This window comes from Danio rerio, chromosome 7 (assembly GCF_052040795.2).
Source record: "Danio rerio strain M-AB ecotype USA chromosome 7, GRCz13ab, whole genome shotgun sequence".
Taxonomy (NCBI): domain Eukaryota; kingdom Metazoa; phylum Chordata; class Actinopteri; order Cypriniformes; family Danionidae; genus Danio; species Danio rerio.
In genome coordinates, this window is record NC_141027.1 from 23,071,797 (window position 1) to 23,094,657 (window position 22,861).

Here is a 22,861-nt window from a genome sequence, read left to right on the forward strand (position 1 = left end):
CGGCATCCTAAGCACGGCGGTTATTGGCTTAGAGGGTGGTGCAGATAGCCAATCAGATCGCCGCGTGTAGATTTGGACGCATGCAGACTGTTGTGCAGTGTTTCTGTTTCAGCCTGGGCAGCGGTTCATTGTGCTTTTCGTGAATGTATTGCACATTAGTTTTCAAAATATTTCTTCTGCTTTCATTGAGGTTGTGCAGCGTGTCGTGGAAAGGTAAGACCGCTTTAATGGAGTTTTGTAGTTTATCGTAAAACTAAACATCCGCGCGCATGCTATTGTCGTTTAAATAACTTGATGCTTCCTGCGATCAAAACAATTTTCCCTACCCTTCTTTGAATGTTTACGTTAGCATCTTAGTCTGTGATCTGATTGAGCTGTCTAACTGAAATTATGATTTTTGCACGTGATTATTGCTTTGATGCTCATTCATTCTATGTGTTTTTACATTTAAACAGGGTAAAACTGTGAAAGATCAGTAAAATGCCGTTTTCAAAAGGAAAAAAGCCCACCACCAGTAAAATCCCAAAGCTTAACTCTAAAAAGCTGGAGAACCAGGTACACTGTGATATTATGTAAAAACCTGTATTTTGATTTTTGCTTATTTATGGTTGTTGATCTTATCAATTCTTATCTCTGATCAGGATGGACTCCAGACCAAGCGTTCATCTTCTTCTCCTCAAGGGGCCCCTAAGAAAAGAACAGCCTTTGTGGACATCACTAATGTAAGGATTGCATTTCAGACGTTGATTTACACACACATTTTATTTAACAAGCAGCTATCTTTATTGCTCTCATGTCGCCTGACTAGGCTGTCACTCAGTGTTTTTTGGCCCCTCGGTTTGATGTCAAACCAGTAAGTGTTCAGCATCTGATTTGTAACTCCACTAACACCAGGAGTGTGCTCAAATTACGGAAATCAGCACAGATTTTTGCATGTCTCGATTTTGATCTTTTTGAAATCTAGGTATGGGCCGGTATAAGATTCTGGCGGTATGATAACCTTGGGTAAAAATATCACGGTTTCACGGTATTGTGATTACTGCTATGTAATAAGTTTTTTTTTCACATGTCTGGGAAATAAACAAAAAAAATTCCCCCTTTGAACACAATATGTTTTATTTTAAGAAACTTGGAAAGTATTTTGAACAGTAAACATGTCAGGCTGAATAATTTAAATGCATATTTGACTTCTGCTGTCTTCATCACTTTCAAAAACACAAATTTCTTTACAATTTAAAACGGCATGTTTGGATATCTTTTTCTGCTGGAGATACTGTTGTCCTAAAAAACACAAAAAAAGCATTAATAAAAAAAATCTTACACATACCTTATGAACGGTATAGCAGAACATTTGTAAAACCTTGATTTCTTTTTCCCCCCCCAAACCACAGTATACCTTGAAAACAGTTATCGTCCCATACCTATTGACATCTTATTCATGTCAGAACAGTAAATCACAGTGCACACAAAAGCAGGGCATCTTATCTTTTATTAACTCAGTCGGGCTCTTCAGTGGGTCTAAGTTTCCAGGTGAGGTGTTCTCACATGCAAATTGCAATGATGGCTCTATTCATCATCTAACACCTTAAATTCATTCTCTTTGAATCTCAGATTAAACTTAAAGGTGCAGTAGGTGATTGTCTTCTGAAACATTTTTAGTTGTGCTGGTTAAAAGTCTCTTCTCGTAAAACAAATGCTGAATCAAAACTTTATAAAAAATTGTAATCATGCAAAGCTTATATAGATTTTGTTGTAAAAAATGGGCTATATGAAAAGAAGTGTTGTTCAACCACTGAAATGGCTATTTTCAGTTTCATAATGTCCATTTTACAGCATCGATAATGTAGATTTTTATTTAGTTGAACAGCAAAACATCAGTAAGCATTCCGCCTAGCCTGCTTTACTGGGGTGAAGTTTGATTTGTTTTTACATTTGTTCATTTTTGAACAATGGTGACCTGTGACGTGCTCCCTATGTTGTTTACCATGCTACTCTTAATATTCGACCTGAAATGGCATGCAAGTATGGCTTCGTAAAAAGTGTAATTCCTGCCTGTTACCGGCCAACCACTAAGCATACAGTAGTCGCTTTAGGACAAATCGTGTGAGAGAGTGAGACCAGTGATCCTTGCGTGGATGAACTGTTGCACAATATGACAAGCTTTGCTTGCTAACTACACAACTGAAGCATGCTATATTTAATACAGCTTTTCGTTCAGAATTGTAGTATTATAAAGTACTATAAAGTTTTCTAACTGGCTAATGACATGATCTAGTGGGTCTCTGTCATCTTTAATGTGCGTGTTCGTGATTTCAGGAGGCATGGCTTGGGAAGACTGGGCAGGGATTATGTGTTTGAAAGATATGCTAACCGGTTAGCATTTAGGCAGATCACCTACTGCACCTTTAATTAAATGAGTCAGTGTGATTTATACTTGTTTTAACCCAGTAAATCTTAAGTACAGTGTTGTTTTTAACTGACACATAGGAAGAATTGTGATATTTCGTTGATGAAAATAACCCTTAAAATGCACTTTTGTTACAGGCGCACAAGATTGAGCTGTGCAACCCCATTAAAAAGAAAGATCCTGCCAAGAAGGTGCAGAAGACCTCAGTACTTTTGAAGAATGATGTCAACTTGAAGTAAATCATACTTTACTACTGTTTTATATTTACTGCACCTTACGTTGTGATGTTTAGAGAGTATGCTATAAATTGATTGGACCTGAATGTACAGATTGCTCATCTTTTATTCCTTTAGATCTATAGTCAGTCCAGAGGAGAAGTTGGAGGAGCTGAAGAATGTGGAGTCAGATATTGAGGAAACTTCTTGCAAAGATCCAATTCCTCCACATCTACTGCCTCCAGAGGTAAAGCCTTGAGGGCCAGTCACACCGAATGTGCTTTTTAGTTCTGAACACGCAAGGCACACTGCATTGCCTTCTTGTTGACTTTTAGAAAAGCAGTGTGTTGCAAATTTTTATTTGTATTTTTAAATACTTATTTTGTTGTTGTTGCCAGGCAACTATTGTATCAATGATCTGGTTGCTTTTGCACTAGGGCTGCACAATATATCCTTTCAGCATCGATATCACAATGTGCCTATCTGCAACAGTCACATTGTAGGATATACAATGTTGAGTTAGCATTATAGTTTATTGATAATGTGTTTTACCAGGAACTACAGGTCACATGCGATTTGTTGAGTCACTGCAGACTTGAACCATACTAGAGTGATGTTTTGCCATTTGTATGTGTTTTTTTTTTTGGGCTGTGAATGTGTGAGCATTTCAACAGTTTAAAGCATTCAGGCACAAGACATTTTTTAATCCATAATAAAGATTATAGCACTATTATTTTACATTTAATTATTTTATCTATTTACCTCAATACTGTTGAGGGTAGTTTATACTTCTGTGTCAAGCGATCACTGTTACTCACAGCGCATGTCTTGTGTGCATTTATACTTCTGCATGCTGTTTGTTTTGCTCTGCAATAGCACTTCCAAAGTTCTAGCTGGCAGTAGGTTATGTTATGTTCCTGTGTATCGAGTTTCTTCGTGGGGGTTCTGTTTTTTTTTAATGCTACTAGTAACTAAAACTCGCTCTTTCTGAGGCGGGAACCGACAGACATGCAAAAACTTGAATCATCAGGTAAACACAAAACACGTTTCCATCTGGAGCTCCTTCACGTGACTCCTGACTTGTAAACACTCGCTCTATTGGTCTGCGCTCTCAGCACAGTCCACACTCGTCACAGCTACAAAGCTAACCAATCACAGAGCTTTCGCTATGCGTCGTTGCGACGTGTAGTTACATTTTTTGAGAGGTGCACGTCAGCATCCGCATCAGCCACGATAGTATGTGACCATGCGAAGGCTGCGCTAGACCATACGGGTGCACTTGAGGCAGAAATAAAAAAATCAGCCTTTAGAACCATGAAGCACTGTTTATTTCACTTTAATCTTTGCTCCATTGTTTATTTATAACTGTAGTTTGTTAAATCTTTTTTACAAATTATATAAAAATATATTTACATAAAATAATTTATAGGCCTATAGATGATTAACTCAACATAACAACTCAGTCAGTCTAAACTAACGACTTTCCAAATGCTATTTACCTCATCTGATAAAACTATTTATATCGCAGAGAAATAAAAACATTGCAATGACAAATATTTCCAATATTTTTCAGACCTACTGGTCAGTAGAATATCATTTTAGAAAGATGTCTCCCACCGCAAAAAAAATGTCTGCTTATTGTGATCTGGACATTGTATATGTTCACATGATGCCACATTTGGAGAGCAAAATTAGGCCTTCCTACACTGCTTAATAGTTTATTCTTACCACAGACTAATAGGATGGTTCACCCAAAAATAAATTGTCATCATTAACTAAAGCTGATGTCACTCCAAACTCTTATGACAGCAGAACAAAAAATATGGTAGGAAGTGGCTCAATCTTCTTGGGGACATCATGCTTTTTTACAAGATGTAAATGTAACTCGGGTATCCAAAGAATGTGTTTGTGAGGTTTCAGCTCAGAACACCTCACAGATCATTTGTTAAACCATACTGCAAATGCCCCATTTTAGGTGGAGACAAAACATTTATGTTTTCCTGTCTTTTTAAATTCAAATGAGCGTTTTATCCAGAAGAGGGCAGCGCCTTTACAGCTTGAGCCTCGGTTGCTCTAACAGCAACAAAAAACATCTATATACAGTACATATTTAATTCTTGTCAGTTTAAACTTCTTATGTATGATTTTTCTTTCTCATCCCCTTGGGCAGGAAAATCTTGAATTTGCGATATTGTGAAGTGTATCTTCTATGGAATAAAACTCAACATGGTCTAGGCCACAGGTGTCAAACTCGATTCCAAAAGGGCCGCAACTCCGCACAGTTTACTTCCAACCCTAATTAAACACACCTGATCAAACTAATTGAGTCCTTCAGGCTTGTTTGAAACCTACAGGTAAGTGTGTTGGAGCAGGGTTGGAACGAAACTGTGCAGGGCTTCGGCCCTCCAGGAATCGAGTTTGACACCCCTGCTCTAGGCCCTGACTGATATAGAGGATGACTAACTTTAGAGTTGACTTTGGGCTTTATAATTTTATAATATATATTTTAATGCTTTCTCATTTTCAAACTGCTAAATGACTCCCTAAAGGGGGTTAAAATTGTAAAGCATATTAAAAGCCAGTTCACTGCCAAAAAGAGAACTTTTTTTACTCTCAATTAATACTAATTTAATTGAGGATCACAGTTTAAATCCTGCCTGCCGGGGCGCATTATTCTATTCTTTAATACTTGTGGGGTTATCAGCGCTCAGCGGGATTTCTCTCTTTGTTTACGGATTTAAAACCACCAATATCTTTGTATCCGCCATCTTTTAGATCCCTCCAGAGTTTGACATCGATTCAGAGCACCTCAGCGACTCCAGCCATACATCAGAGTATGCCAAAGAGATTTTTGACTACCTCAAGAACAGAGAGGTTAGTTCAGCAATGGGTTCATCGATGATCTTGCATGCAGAAGAACAGAAAATGTGAAAATAATGCTTCTTATTTTCTTTTATTTGCAGGAGAAATTTGTCTTGTGTGACTATATGGTTGATCAGCCAAATTTGAACACTAATATGAGAGCGATTCTGGTGGACTGGCTGGTTGAGGTCCAGGTAAGTAGATGTTTGACAGCTTCCAGGCATGCTGTTGTAGTCTAAAAAAATGTTGTTGACGTTTAGTGGCCAAAGCACTTATATATCTGTATTCTTGTTCTTTATATTCTGCAGGAGAATTTTGAGCTGAATCATGAGACGCTGTACCTGGCTGTGAAAGTGACGGATCATTATCTGGCCGTGAGCCAGACCAAACGAGAGGCTTTACAGCTCATTGGTTCCACTGCCATGCTCATTGCTTCTAAATTTGAGGTAAGACATATGCTCGCTTGTGATGCCTGAAAGTCACTCTTTTTGACTGACACTATTCTGGGCTTAGCTGTACTTACTGAATGACCTGGTTTATCGCATTCACACTTGAGCAACTTGACAAATGAATTGCTTTTTAATGTCCAAATCCTGGTATGAATATGTATATTTTCCGGAATATTTTATCAGCTCTGGTTTTTTTGTGCTGAGTATAGATACACAATATATTTATAATAATGATCTTGCACTTAATGCATATTATTCTTTTTTTGTAAATAAATTATTCATATATTATGCATAATTAGTAATTACAAGGTAAACTCTCTTTAATTTTCTGCTATACTTTTAGAAATTGTTATTATTCTTTTTTATTTCTCTCTAATTTTGTGCAACAATTTTTTTTTGGCAGTTTTGTCAAATAAATCAACTTTGAAAACAACAATCTTCTTCTGCAAAATACTACACCAAGTTGTATAAGTGTAGAAGATGCATTTTATTATTACATTCATAAAAGAATGCAGACTTTCTTAGAGATCAACTCTGTGATTTTTCCACATCCTTTTTCTTTGTAGGAACAGTTTTTAAGCGAATTGTATTTTTGGTTTTAATGCCAAATACTTGCATTTTAGTCATGAATGAATCAGTCTGATGTCAAAATACTGTAACATGGTGTCTGTGGGGTCTAGTAGTAGAAATTTGATCAATTTTTTAAAAGAAATGTAAAGGCCTTAAACTATGAACTATTAATGCTATTTTACAAGGTATTAACTTTTATATAATTTTTACTTATACAATTTATAATTGTATGCTGAATTTAATCTGCGATTATAAAATGTAATCGATAAAAATTGATGTTACGCTTACAGAGGTAACCAAGGAAACACCATTATTGCTGCTGTGCTGTTGTATTTGCACCACCTGCTGGAAGAGAGTGAGTTAGCATTGTATGCAAAATCCTGTGTGGATCTTGATGAAAGCGCAGTTGTTGCTTTTAGTTTTAAACCACTTCAGATAGTTCAGCCTTTGGTAGTGCTGATAAAATTGCCTGTTTTGTATTTCTCTTTCATCTGAAGCTTTATTCTGAGGTAGTCAGGTGAATAATTATCTTGTTCTTCCTTCCCACCCTTCTAAACACTTAGTATTTAGTAAATATTCTGTAAAATGTTAACAGTGTTACTGACTAAATCCTTAAGTGACGATAAAGTCTTAAAATGTATAGAAAAAGTCTTCAATTTAGCTCTGATTCCTGTATATGCCATCTATAAACTATTACTAATACCAGCAAGCTGTTTAAAATTGTGTTTATGTACATTTATAAAAATGTAAAAAATCTTACTCATACCTTAGGAACGGTATATAGCTAAAATTTTGACGATTTTAAAATCTTGACCTTTTCCAAATTGCGGTTTACCTTGAACACGGTGATCGTCCCATGCCTAGTTCTGTTATATAACTGGGCAATAAAAGTAAGTTTGACTGCGTTGTCTTGTGGGTTGGGGTTGGAGTTGGGCTGGGTGATAAAATCGGTATCTATATAAGTTGACCGAACACCATTGTCAATAACAATACAAAAAAAAGTTTGGTATAAACTTTTGGTAATAAAGCTATAGTTTAAATTAAAATGTACTTGCTGAGCACACTCCTTGGAAAAAATGCCAATAAGTTTAAAGAGTGAGTTGGTCATTTCCAATGGAGGCATGTGACTTGCACAACTCGCACATGGTGTGCAAGGGGCAGACACGTGACGTGCAGATTTTCCTGGTACACCTAGTTAAAAAACATCTGAACTTTTCTGAATGCCGCATGCGCCCCGTGATTCATGCAAGTAGAGCTAATCAATCTGCTTCACAGTTTGTGTGGAATAAACACGTTTCAGTAAAGGCAGACGAATTACCTCAGACAAACACAGCACATCTAAACACTGCAGTGCTTTTACTTTTCTCCATAAACTTGCATCTAAGCTGAATCAATGGTTTATCTGTTTGTCATCCTCTGAGAAAACGGATGATGGTCGTCTATTTACAAGAGACAGCATAGAAAATGATGAAGGAAACCACGCACTCGCGCTTACTTAAGGTCAGAATAACAACACATGCTAAAATGAGTGCCGTGTAGCAGCAGTGAGAAGATTTTAAATAAAAAGGACGTAAGGATGTCGCCAGAGTGGCTTTTTGGTTTCTTTTCTTGTGCAACCCAGCCACTAGCTCCCCACCTGAAAGAGGTTTTTTTTTTAGCATAGTGGGTAATGTAGTCATTCAACCTTACAATTTGTAATGTTGCAGTATGTATTTGAATAATGACGGCTGGTTCATTTACTTAAGCTCAGATTTGATTATCATACTTTGTTTTGTTTATAGAGGTTTACTGTATCATTATTAGTGACAGCTTACAGATGCTGATCTACCTTTACCATTGCACACACTTTAGCATTTATTTTATCAAGTTTAAGAGTCTCTTTACCACTTGTTTATTTTATTATAAAGAGATCAGATCTTGTCTTTTAAATATTTTAGATTTTTACTATTAAAACTATTTGCCTTAGTAATGTTGGTAAATAAAAATAAAGAGGTTAATTAAAAAAAAACATCTTAATATTCCTAAATGTATTGTTAATAAATATTCAGTAATTATCGATATTGAATGATATTAAAAAGTGATATTGTGAAAATTCTTTTTTGCAATATCGCCCAGCCCTAGGTTGGAGTAATTGCTCTAAACTGTATTTTACATACCATGCACAATATACAGTACATGCTGTGAAGAGAATTCTGATTTGCCAGCTGTTACCCATAATCTCTGTGGTGTATCCTCACAGGAACGGGCTCCACCTTGTGTAGATGATTTCCTATATATTTGCGACGATGCCTACAAGCGATCCCAGCTCATCTCGATGGAGATCAGCATCCTGCAGGCGCTGAACTTTGACATCAATATTCCAGTTCCATACCGTTTCCTTCGCCGCTATGCCAAGGTGAGAGACAACACACACACACACACACACACACACACACACACACACATATATACACACTCACTGCAGGGACAGGTGGAGCTCTGACACACACCAGGATGAACATCAAGTGTATGTGTGTGTCAAAGTCAGAGAGAAAGACCATGCAGGGAAGCATGCTTTGAATGTCTTTGCTTGTGTCAGGTGTGACCTGTTTGTTTCCTCTGTATTCCCTGAGGTGTGTGTGTGTGTGTCTGTGTGTGTGTGTGTGTGTGTGTGTGTATGACCGACCGGCTGTTACTGTTTGTTGCTGCTTACTGCTGTCAGATCCATTCTCATTTTTAACAGCTGAATTAATTGAGGTTTATTCAAAGCGCTATGATTTAACAATGTTTTAATTTGTAGGCAGAATGGCTAGCTTTACTAATCGCTCTGTTTTGCAAAGAAATTAGCATCTCAAGTGCGCATTGACAAATAAAAGCATTATATTCAATTAGAAGAACAGTAATTAAGAACACACAATTCAAATCCTATTTAAATAGTTGCTTGGTTTTCTGAAGAAAAGCAATTACAGCATGCGCATGACTGATCATTTTCTCTTTTTCTTTTCTTTTTTGTCGTTTATTATTGTTAACAAAGCTTACAGGCTGAAAAAGCAATGAAATGAAATATATCAATTCAACTACCCCCTCCCCCCCTCCCCTGTGGTCTCTTTAAACGGGGTATCCAACAGATAAAAGTTAACAGAAAAAAACAAAAACCGAAACAAAGTACAGTATTAATTCTACAAAATAAGGCAATCATTCTGGATCCTGATCATTGTTTTGCGCAATAAACATGGAGATTTTGTCAGCGGCTGAAGACCCGATCTTTAATGTACTCATTTGTACCAAGTTCACTCGAGCTGTGGATAATTCCAACATTATAAAGTTCTGAAGTTATACCAACCACTTGTATGATACCAAATTTTGTGGAGCCAATGTTGGGCTGGTAGTTTTTTTGCAGAAGTTAAGCCAGCCAGCCAAACAGCTTTTTTTAGCTTGGTAAGATTCAATGTAGAATCATCGCTCAATAATAGAATTGAAGGATTTAACAGAACAGGATACACACCTCATTCCAATATGTTTGTACTTTTCCACATTCCCATCATATGAAAAAAAGATTCATGTTCCTTGTCAGGACATTTATCACAGAGAGGACTAAAGGAGGCGTTGATACGATGTCTTTGTGTGAGTATGAGTGGGTTCCAAAAGTTATAGTAAATGAGTTTGTGATTGGAATTTTTCGATGAAGTAAAATGTTCTGCCATACTCTTTCCCAGTCTTACACCCTCTTCTAGTTGACAGTCAGTTTCCCAACTGTGCCTTAAAGCTAAATGCCTTGCTGTAGCTTCTAAGGCCTTTCTGTACATCCTTAAGGTAAAATGATTAGTAGAGGACAGATCAAACCAAGCAATAATCATTGGGGAAGATTGTTCCACTTAGGAATCCCAAAGGCCTTCATGGCTGCTCTTAATTGCAAATATAAAAAGAGAGAAGAAGGTTCCGTTTCATACCTCTTACAAAGAAGATATACCTGAAATATCTTTTATGTATAAATGCCTTTCTGCATCCAATTCCTTGAAAAACATGGTGCACCACCAGATAGGAAAGCATTATTATTCTAAATAGTTGTATGCATGTGCCATTTATGTGAATGATGAATGTCTTTTTCCATCAACCTAAAAATTACTATCATATTGTTAAGATCATTTTCTCTTTTTTATGCTGATGTTTTTATTTATGGACTTGTTCATGGACTTTCAAGGGATCAAGACTTACTTTAAACGCGGTTGCTGATACATTGCTGTCTTTAATGTATATATTTCTAAACTTTTTAGATATATCTATATCTATCTTATATCTTTTCTGCATTTGGGATCAGTAAGATTAAAAAAACAATTAATCAAGGTATCCACTGGGTCTTAAAAAGTTAAAAAATGTCTTGAATCTAAAAAAGTAAAATTTTAAGGCTTAGATCTACTAGATCTTAGATCTACTGTTGTAGGTCTTAAATCTTTTTTAAACAGGTCTTAATTTTCCGTTGTTCATGTATCCACCCAATCTGGCTATTAACACCCACACAATCACCAACAATCTATCTCAAAAAAACTTTTTATTTAATAATAATAATTTATTAATTTAATAATAATTAAATAGTATTTAATTACTTTCCTTACAGTAACATTTGCTTAAAAGTTCTCCATTTATTTACTGCTGAGGATCCTGACCTGACCTATATTTTTATTATTAAATTATTAATATTGTAGACTGAAGTAATTGACAGCTTTTTGTTCTATTCTTGGTAAGGGTTATAGGGTTTTTGAATGAGTGTATTTGAAAATTAATAAAATAATTCAAACACAATTTTTATTATTGTTGTTTTAAATGTATTAAATTTTAATAAAAATTTTTTAAAGGGCAAGTGAAAATCTTTTCTTACTGGCATATTTAAAAAAAACATCTTTAGCATTTAGCCCTGTATAAGTCTAAAATTTCATTCATAAGGGTCTTAAAAATGTCTTAAATTTTACTTTGTAAAAAACTTCTAGAAACCCTGATTAATTCATTGGATACAACATTAATACTGGGTTGTTGCTGGAAGGGCATTCGCTGTGTAAAACATATGCTGGATAAGTTGGCGGCTCATTCCGCTGTGGTGACTCCTGATGAAAAAAGGGACTAAGCCGAAGGAAAATTAATTAATGAATAAAAGTTCTGTGTTGAGCAAAAAGATGCCTTTCAAAACATTAAAAAAAACGTAAGCACCCTAACGCACTATTCACACGGAACAACTTTTTAAGCGCCAACGGAAGCGTCAGCCAATCAAATCACTTTATGCAAATACCCTAGCTCAGACGGTAGCAGTGTCTCATTTCAGAGGCTGCATCGTAGTGATGAAGGATGTCTCATTTAAAAAAAAAATGAAGGCTCCTTCAAATGCAGCCTCAAATTGCGTTCTTCGTTTCCCAGGTAATCCTTTGTTGCCTCAAACATCCCAAGATTCATTGCGTGCTGATAACAGTAGAACATATTCAAAAGAAAACTCTGAATTAAAAGCATGAATTAGATTTTATTTTGCATCAATATCTATCTAAACATGTCTTACTAACAAGTGATTTTTTTATAGACTGTTTACATTTTTATTTGAACATGTATGGATTAAAGGAAATATATTTTCAGCTTCTGTAAACTTTGCTTTGCCTTCAGATCGCTTAAAAGAAGTTTTAAAATTACTTAATAAAAAAAGGTCATTACAAATTTTATTGCCGCTTGTTAACGGCAACTGTTACGGTTGCAAGGTGACGAGATCTGTCCTCTGGAGGCTAGATCGTCTAATTTCAAAATGCTCGGTTCGGCTTGTGTGGACTTCGAAGGACTCGCCTTTGAAGTCTGCATCCTTAAGAGGATGCAGTCTCTGAAATGAGACACAACTTAGCCAATTGCGATCTAATTTCATTAGCTGATGCTGCTATGACGATCGCGTCAGCCCCAACTTCAGACACGCCCTCCATCAAGTGTTGATGCTAATAGTGTACAATTTTATTTTTTGCATAAAATAAAAAAAACAAGATGCAATATTTTCATGTTTTTTTATTCATTGTTTGAAACCAATTTATTCAATACCATTTTTTTTTTACTAAAGAAGAATTATGAATTATATAGTTAGTAGAATAATACAGATTTTTAAATCCCAAAAAATATAACATCTTGTATTTTTAGTAAACTAATCAAACTTATTTAATAAACCATAAAATTTTACTCAAACCCACACTTAAAATAAATTTCAAATGGTCACTTAAATTGACTTCTTTAACAGTATTTAAGGTAGTATGTTTTAGTCTGACTCTCATTTTACACTCCAGAAGATGTTTACATTTTAAACACTTTCCCGCTGTGGCTCACTGGAGCATTCCTTCAGTAATTGTGCACTGAATTTGCCAAGGACAAAAACCTGCTAAATCCTGTAGGGTTGAATGAGCTGTGTGTCTGTTTTCTGTAGGCAGTAACTCTGTTACCGACTGGTTTTTATTTTTATTTTTTTCTGTACACAGATACAACTTTGCCTCTTCTCTATGCACTTCATTGTATTGACGTTTATTCTGGCTTCTGTGTGTGTGTGTGTGTGCGTGTGTGTGCGTGTGTGTGCGTGTGTGTGCGTGTGTGTGCGTGTGTGTGCGTGTGTGTGCGTGCGTGTGTGTGTGTGTGTGCGCGTGTGTGTGCGCGTGTGTGTGCGCGTGTGTGTGCGCGTGTGTGTGCGCGTGTGTGTGCGCGTGTGTGTGCGCGTGTGTGTGTGCGCGTGTGTGTGTGCGCGTGTGTGTGTGCGCGTGTGTGTGTGCGTGTGTGTGTGTGTGTGTGTGTGTGTGTGTGTGTGTGTGTGTGTGTGTGTGTGTGTGTGTGTTTGAGATGTGATGATTAATGTGTTCTTGTTTCCTGGCAGTGTGTGAATGCAGGTATGGACACACTGACTCTGGCGCGCTTCATTTGTGAGCTGAGTTTGCTGGAGATGGAGTTTGTGCCTGTAAGAGCGTCTTTACTGGCCTCTGCTTGTCTGCTCATCGCTCTGGTTACGAAGGATCTGGGAGGATGGGTATGTGTGTTTACCTTTCGGCTTTTTTTTTATATACGCACAAGCACAGAGCTGCTAAATTATGTAGTTTATTTTCACAAAATACCACTGTTTCTCGGTGATGCACAGTGAGTTGAGCGTTCCTGTGTGGTTTTCTGATAATGTTAAGAGAGCTAAAGCTGAGCGACAGGTTTGTTATGAGCTACTGACTTATAATTATAGATGCAAGTTTCACATTCTGACATTCACACTGCATCCAAGTACTGGGTTGAATTGTTGTTTAAAGGGATTATTCACCCAAAAATGAATATTTGCTGCCTAAAGGCTGGTTTATACTTCTGCGTCGAGTGATTCCAGTGATCCACGGCGCCTGCCTTGCGCATAGTCGTGCATTTATACTTTGTGTTGCTCTGCAATAACACTTCTGAAATGCTAGCTGGCAGTAGGTTTTTACGTTCCTTTGTGTCGAGTTTCTTTACAGGTATATTATTTTTTCTGAACTTTCAACCAAATTGTACAGTTTTGGTTGCTTTAAATTCAAATGAGATTTAAAAGAGGGCGGTGCTACAAGCTTCTATGGTTCATTTTAGAAGCAGATTCAAGACAGGATTAATGTTTCCGCTACATTCATTCTTCCATGGCCGGCGCCACACCAAAATTCATTCCCGCCACGGATACATTACAGCTTCTCGTTCAAAACCTTCAGTTGTTGCAGTTTCATTCTTTTTTTTTTTTTTTTTTTTTTTTTTTTTTTTAAATATAGCGGGTTACAATTGCACCAAAACGTATTAAAATGTAAGTGAATTATAATGCAGCAAACTTTTCTGTAATCGTAGTATTGCTGTGCGTTATTTGTTTAAACCTTTAAGGTTACATGATGGTGTGTGATGCAACAGGCCAGCAAACACAATGTAGCTTTCGGTTATGATGAACCCTGTTTCCATAATTATACTTTATTTATAGATAAAGTTCTATGATTCTGCATACAATGACTATCTTGCTGGACTTTATGTCATTTTCACTTTACTTTAGAACACATCAATGCCGTTCTATAGGTCTATTTAAGACATCCATAAAATATTACCAGCAAATCTAATAAATGTTGGAGACATACTCTTTAAATAAAGGCACTTAATCTCAGGAAAATCTGCACTTGAGCAGTGTATATTTGAGGGCTTGCAGGAAATTTTGTGCATGAATGGAGAAAATCGGTGCGCAAGCAAAGAGATTTGCATTTTCTTTTGTATAAATGTGATCTTGACATGTAATACTGCACTCACAACATTTGTTATTGAAATAATGCCATAGGTAGTTGGGAGATCTGTGTAAAAGACCTGCCACCACAGCTGGAAAAAAAATCTATGAGGAAATGCTGCATCTATAATGCTTCTTACAAACTGGCATTATATTCAGTAGGTAATGTGTGAAAACTAATGGTGGACGGCTGCTTCTCACTCAGGGCTGTCGATGCTAATGGGGGAGATTTCTCATTATCACTTTTAGACACATACAAAAGGAGAATAACAATCAAAGTATTTCTGTTTTAAAGAAGTGTAATTATAAAAATTAATATATTTTTACTATTAGAGGGTGGCATAATTTGATTCGAATGAGTTCTCGGAGTCATGGTTTAATTAGAAATAGGTTCTTGCTTTGGGAAAGGTTTAAACTTTTTTCCAGGTTACTGTTTATTTTCACTTTTTATGTATGATTATAGTTGCCAGGTCATGAAACATTCAAAAGGTTCTAAAGGTGCCGTGAAGCGCTTTGAAATGTGAATTTTTTAATTAGATGTTTGATGTAATCTCAACTGAAAATGAAGAGGGGTCAACATATAGGTTAGCTCTTCCCTGTTTAATAAAAAAAAAAAAAGCCAATATTGTTTTCGTTTTTATGACAGATCTCCCGGTGAGTGTTTGAGCTCAATCACATCAAACACAAAAGAAAATGAGAAGCGTCTTGAAGTGGCGAAGGGTATTTTAGATTAGCATTTAATTGGTCAAGATTTGATGAACAACTGAATTGTTAGGTTAAGTTTTAAAAAAATGTTGATCGATTTAGGCGGAAGTGACAACCTACAGTTTTATTTTTTAATCTCTGTTTTGGAGCACACTAGCTAATAAATCTCCTTGAAACTAACATAATAAATGTATATTTTGATTTCACAGGACCTTTAAGGCCATGACAACAGTATTTTTTGACGCTGTTTAAACATCTAATTTTTCAAGCAAAAACTGAAAAGGTTTTATAAACTTACATTAAAACAGCAATTTAAGGCTCTGGAAATGGCACCATTGTCATGTCCACTTAAACACCCGAAAACGTTAATCTCTGAAAAAATGTGATGTTATGCACATATACATTAAAACGTGTTAAATTAAAGGCAATTGCGAACAAACACAACAATGGCAGAATACATTGTAGTGCTTTTGTTGCTTAAGCAAAGGGTGGATTTACTTCACATTACAACCAACAGCAGAGAAGCATGATATTAATTTTCCTATAAGGCAGGCAAGTTATTTCACTCGGCGGATATCTTTGAAACACCTCTCGACCAGTATGCTCGAGCATTCTGTTTTAGTAGGAAAACATCAAATTCTTCAAAATAGCTGGCCAAACTTATGATTTTCATTTAAGGAATTTCATATTAGGAATCACCAGTAAAATTAAACAACAGCTGCCTCTTTACTTTCATTTCTAAATGTTCAAATCACACAAAATCTCAGAGCCCAACCCCCAGAGAATCATCATTCTATAGCAATCAGTCATTGGCTCCTGTACTAAAACTTTGTTTGCCATATTGACACTTTTCCCCATTTAAAACTATACGAGTGACATGTCTTGTGTATTCTATATTCTTTGATGCCAACAAAGACACGCAATGAATTGTAAAGAAACATCAGTGCAGAATCGCAATCACAAACATGTCTAGACTTACTAGTATTATTTACAAAAAAGGTGTCAGCACCAAACACTGACCTAGCATACATAATACTGAATTTTTGGCTGTTTTGCAGATATGTAAAATTAATTTTGAAAATTTTGTGTGAAATGAATGTATAAACATTAGTGCACTTACATATCACATAAAAGAGCAGTGGCCATCCCAAGTTCAAGTCCCGGCGTGTATAACTTTTCCTTTCTCAATCCCCCTTATCTCTTACATTCTGTCAATATGTCTACTGTCATGTCAAAATTAAGGTAAAAATAGCTAAATATAAATCTTTGAGAGAAAAAAAAAAACGCTTAAACATTCATTTACATTATCTCCAGATGTCGTTTCTTTATACTCTATTATTGACAGCTTAAAGGCTTTTTCTTCTCACATCTTGAAATATTGGCAAGCATCTTAAAGTTACACACTGGCTGGCCAACACTCATTAGAATCCTCTGAGCTTCACTGAAATCTATGTGTGAAGTTATTGACTGAAGTTTCTGTTGTTTCCAGACGCAGTGTTTACAGTTTCATTCGGGATACAGTGCAGAGGATCTGGCGCCCGTGGTCAGAAAACTCCATCACATGCTCAGCAGCCCGGCGGACAGTAAACTCGCCGTCATCAGGAGCAAGTATGCACACAAGTAAGTCATCAATGCACTTTAATATTGCATATTTTCTTCAGAACAGCAGGTTCTTCATGTCCGCAGGTATGTTGTGCTCATCCCTAATTACCTCAGGATTATTAAAGTATTGTGACGCATCACTTGTTAAAATAGTAAAATAAATTAGAGGGTGGATTTTTTTTTTTCTGTACTCTACTCCTCCTTGCCATATTTCTCTTGTAGCAAACTAATGATCGAAGAGAGTGGTTGATAGCCAAGCTGTCAAACTGACATTATCAGAGAATGAACGCATGTCATAGCGTTGGAAATTTTTCATATTTTGATTAAAGACAACAAAGACCGACTATATATATATATTTTTTTTGTGAATTAACTTGCACTGACTAATACCTCATCTCAAAAATAGCAGAATGAGCTAACAAAACAAATAGTGTTGAGTTTAATTCCATGGTGACTTAAAGTATCCAGATGAACCATACTAAACCCTAAAAACGGAAAGCTTTTCAAATCTAAAAAGGTCAATATATACAGATTGCTATACATTTTTTTTTTGTCTAGAAAATAATTTATCAAAACCATTAAAATACACTTTGAACTATAGATCTCTTGCTGAGTGTTTATAGTCTAATATAGTTATAATGATATTTATACATGATCAAAATAATGTGCAACCTGTAGTGCAAACTAATTATGTATTTACAACGAATTATTTGGTTTTGTAGTTCTGATCCAAAAAAATATTTGTTGCATTTTTTAAAATCGTTTTAAGTTGATTTGATTTACTATATAAAAACCAGTGGATATTAACAATGCAATGATTGGGTAAAATTACTGCTTTTTTGATTCAATGTGTTTTTGGTCCTTATCAATGCACTGTCACTTTAAATGAGCGTGAGCAGTGCCGGCAAAAATAGACCCAGCACAGAAATGATTGCGGCACTGCCGCTTACACTCCGCACTGACATGCTACTTCTGTGTGTGATGTGAAAGCTCTAATCTGTTAACATGGATGCTGGAAAAAACATGTGCTGCTCACGCTCGCTCATTCTGTTTCTGTTTGTGTCTGTTTGTTTACCGAAGTTACATCATATGTTTTAATGTTTTGTTTTCTAAAATAATTTACTTTAAAGTTAGCTGGCAAGCCTTCCAAGAATTTTAGTTTTTTTATTTTGTACATATAATAAAAAAATTTATCCAAATTTTCTAGGGGTGTAACAGATCACGGTTTATCTAAACCATGGGTTGTGATTCGTATGAATCACGGAACACATGTGGATTAAAACTTTTTTTTATATATACTGGTAGACTGCTAAATTTTTAACAATCACAGAGAGATCGAATCTTGCGTCATTCAAATCACATGCATTTAGACGTGTTGAAAAGCATTTAGGCTTTCCAGTAAAATTTGATCACGGGATGTGTTGGGTTTCATTAAAGGTCTTTTCTGGCACTACTTGTTTAGCCTGCATTAATGCACTCAGTGTAAGCTGCACAATTAATCATTAAAAGATCTGGATTTTAACACCCACGCAACATAAATTATAAATGATGGTGATTTGCATATGTTTATTAATCCTTCGAATCGCTGCATTCAAATCTGAAAATGCAAAAAACAAGAACGAGATTTAGTCTTTAATCTTTTAAGTTAGTTATGAAGTTACAAACGGACGAGGCAGTGGCACAGTAGGTAGTGCTGTCGCCTCACAGCAAGAAGGTCGCTGGGTCACTGGTTCGAACCTCAGTTGGCGTTTCTGTGTGGAGTTTGCATGTTCTCCCTGCCTTCGCGTGGGTTTCCTCCGGGTGTTCCGGTTTCCCCCACAGTCCAAAGACATGCGGTACAGGTGAATTGGGTAGGCTAAATTGTCCGTAGTATATGAGTGTGTTTGTGAAAGTGTGTGTGGATGTTTCCCAGAGATGGGTTGCGGCTGGAAGGGCATGCGCTGCGTAAAAACTTGCTGGATAAGTTGGCGGTTCATTCCGCTGTGGCGACCCCGGATTAATAAAGGGACTAAGCTGACAAGAAAATGAATGAATGAATGAATGAAGTTACAAACAGTCAAATATGACAGAAGTATTGGAGAACAGTGTATAGTTTTGATAAAACCACTAATATTTAAGGTAAAAATTTAAATCATCGCCATATGCATTTAACCTGACGCTTATAAATTAAAATTGTAGGCAGCAATTACATTAGTTAACCAGTAGGTGGCGACAACCAGCCATCAAAAATATTCCACTGATTAATTCTTCCAAAATGATCCATCTAGCGATGAAGCATGATGTTTTATGAGTGAATAACTGAATCATTTATTGAAAATGAGACTTAAAATAAATATGTAAAAAAATTATAATGTTAGGATTTATACATTTTAGCACCATCAGGAACAGTAATAGTAGTGAATTTTTCACAGTACTGAATTTACCTGAATTTGTTTGTTTAAACCAAAAGTGTCTTGCAATACTGTTTTTGTAATAAATGGAAAGCAAATTACATTTGTCTCCTTCCCTTTTTGGCTGATCCGAAAAATGGTCTTATCCATGACTAAAAAAACCATAAGATGATCCAAACCGTGAGATTTGCGATCGTTAAACCTCTAATATTTTCACATTTTGTTGCTTTTATTTAGCTAAAAAAGGGTAAAGCATGGGTAACAAGACATTTTATTGTTCGGAATTTTCTAAAATCTGTTTCTTTTAACTGGCCTTATTAAAAAAATAAAATAAACATAATATTTATGTGTGTATCTGTGGTTGTGTTTTTAATAAATTATATTAGAAAAGTTTTACAAACACTGTTAACTATATGGTTCCTGTTGTGTTAATTGTTTTTAACATTTTTCAGACCTTAAAAAAAAAAGATACAGATACTTTTGAGTTTTAGTTTTAATAAAATGGCATTTGTTTTAAAAGTTGGCAGTCAATGAAGGTCATTGGCTGGTAAAAAAATATGCCAGAGTAATTGTCGGTTCATTCTGCTGTGGTAACCCATGATAAAACATGGAATAAGCCGAAAGAAAGTGAATGAAAGGTGGAACAGTATAATTATGTATACAATTTTAATAGCTCTATTTTTTTGTCTCAAATGCTATACAGCAATCTTTACGGAAATTTCTTTTTTTCTAATAAGTAGGGCCAGACAGAATCTTCTGACATTTTTTGCTATATCTGTGCAGAATTTTGTAAAAAAAATCTGCAAATTTATGCTGAATGATTTTGGTAGTATCGTAACTAAAACCTTAATATATGAAATAAAAAGTAATACCTTTTCAACTTGTATTTAATGTTTACAATGCAAATCCAATTAGATCTACTTTATTTGGTAAACAAATCAAGTCTTCTATATAATATCTACTAAAAGACAGAATATATTACTTTACAAAGTGTATTGTAAATGAATGATAGATTGTAAATAGATGATTCTTCCCGCGGATTCTGTGTGGACCTACTAATAAGTCTTTTAAATAGATTTAAACTGTACGACTTCTGCTGTGTTGGTTTATGGTCTCAACATTACCATCTTCTGTTTTTAAAGTTTACACCACATTTGACTGTTTTGATATATAAATCATGTGTATTTAAAGTTCCGGGGCTTTGCGGAAAAAGCATTTGTGGCAAATTATACTTTGGTTGAAAGGTTTAGTGAAATTCATGTGGAAAATAAATTGCTTATCAGAGTCGTAGCATGTCTGCCGTGTTGTTTTGAAGCTTTTCCCAAACCTGATTGGCATTTTGACGTGTTATTTAATGTTATGCCTGCCTGAAGCAGATTGAAAGCGTTTGACTAATGAAGCAGTTTGATTATATTCAACTTTTTGTAGATTATGTTGTTTAAGTTTATTTATATTTTTTCTGGCTTATTTTTTACAGGGTTTTCTTTGAAGTTGCATTGATCCCCACAGTGAATCTGGAGAAGCTAGAAGGGTTTTTGAAGTGAGCTGAAGAAAATGTCGTTTTTCAGACAATGTAAATAATTCTATTTAACTTTATATTTTAATCTTTTGAAATAAAGTGTTTATGCGTGTAAATTTACTTAAGGTATATGCATGTTTTTCACTGTAAATTTGTTTGCTTTTACAAACCATGTAATTCTACTTGTAAATGTAAAAAAAAAATCAGCTGACCAAAAAACACAAGCCAGTCGTTTTAATAATATATTAGGTCATTTAGATTTGTTTTGTTATTGAAGGTTGTTACTAAAATGGCATTTTAATGCTTAATCTTGTAAATATGTTTTGTCTACTTTGTATATTTCGATGTACCGCTTCAATTACTGTGTTTTTTAAAACACTATGGTTGATTAAAAAAGTTATTTTGCATATTTTCCTGATTCTTGTATTTCATTTAGTTGCCTTCATATTTAATAGTTAGATCACCTCATTTATTCTCAAGCTTATTCACATTTTTCCAAATGAAATTTGTTCATTTTCACAATTAAAAATATCCAACAAGTACATTAAGGAGATTAGAATTCTGTAAATAATGTTCAACAAAAACCCGTGAAGTTTTAGTGGGTGCCAAATAATTAAAATTCACCCAAAACTTTATTTTTAAGATGTTTATTGCATAAATTTTGACATTTATTACCTTTACTCAGAGCTTCTTTTTTATATTTGGATATACACTACCTGGAAAGTCCTGTTGTCGATCACAGTTGTAAAAGCAACAAATAATATCTTCTAGTTGATCATTTGAAAAAGTGGCAGAAGGTCGATTTTTTTAGATGAGTCATCTGTTGAACAGCATCTCAATCATTACAAGAACTGCAGAAGACCTATGTATGATGGTGGCGTGCGAGAGATCTGCAAAGTGGATGACAACATCAACATCCTGACATATCGAGACATTTGTGCTGCCCATTACATTACAAACCACAGTAGTGGGCAAATTCTTCTGCAGGATAGTGCTCCTTCTCATACTTCAGCATCCACATCACACAAGTTCCTGAAATTAAAGAAGATCATGGTGCTCCAGCATTGGCCAGCCCAGTCACCAGAAATGAACATTATTGAGCATGTCTGGGGTAAGATGTAGGAGACATTGAAGATGAATCTAAAGAATCTTGATGAACTCTGGAAGTCCCGCAAGAACTCTCTTTGCCATTCCAGATGACTCTATAAATAAGTTATTTAAGTCATTGCAGAGATGTATGGATGCAGTCGTCAAACTCATGGGAGTCAGACACAATATTTATTCTTTTTCCACCTAAGCATGAATTTATATTCTATACTGTTAAATGACTAGACTTTTTTTTCTTGACCTTACTGTTCTGTTCAAATCATTAAAAATCAAAGCATGATCATATTTTATTTTGAAAAGTAAGCATCATCTGGCCTTTGCCTTTCGTATAAGCCACTTCTGATGCCAAATGATCAACTAGAAGTCAAGTTATTATTTGTTGTTCCTAAAACTTGGGTAGGTGACGAGAGTTTTGTCAGGTAGTGTACAAAACAATTAAATATGAGAATCCAGAAAATGTAGGAATTAATAAGTAAATAACATTAGTGACTCAAATATATTAAGAATGTTTTTTAAACTTATACAATTCATTTTTGTTTTTAATCAAAGTAAAATCTGATAATACAGATTTGTTGCTTTTTAATTTCTAATCTAGCTGGGTATTTATTTCTTAGCCCATAATGTGGTACCCAATCCCAAACCCACTTGTTTTTTTACTCCCCATAAATATACAAATGAATTTGTGAGGATGGTACATTTGACAGCTTTTCTATGTTAATATTTATATTTTTCAATTTACAGTTTTCTATTTTCACTATTGTTCTCTCATAAAAAATATTCTGCTTTTTCTGACTATACT

The 22,861-nt window shown here is 35.3% G+C and overlaps 1 protein-coding gene across 1 annotated transcript; it reads left to right on the forward strand.

The window, feature by feature from the left end:
• The first annotated feature begins 99 nt into the window (after window positions 1–99).
• Window positions 100–21,362, forward strand: ccnb3 (cyclin B3). The gene is given in 12 exon segments (NM_001076719.1): window positions 100–213; window positions 456–555; window positions 642–722; window positions 2,545–2,642; window positions 2,761–2,869; window positions 5,398–5,496; window positions 5,586–5,678; window positions 5,793–5,930; window positions 8,743–8,898; window positions 13,357–13,506; window positions 16,934–17,064; window positions 20,914–21,362. Coding segments are annotated over 11 exon segments (1,197 nt in total). The 5' UTR covers window positions 100–213; window positions 456–480; the 3' UTR covers window positions 20,981–21,362.
• The last annotated feature ends 1,499 nt before the right edge of the window (window positions 21,363–22,861 follow it).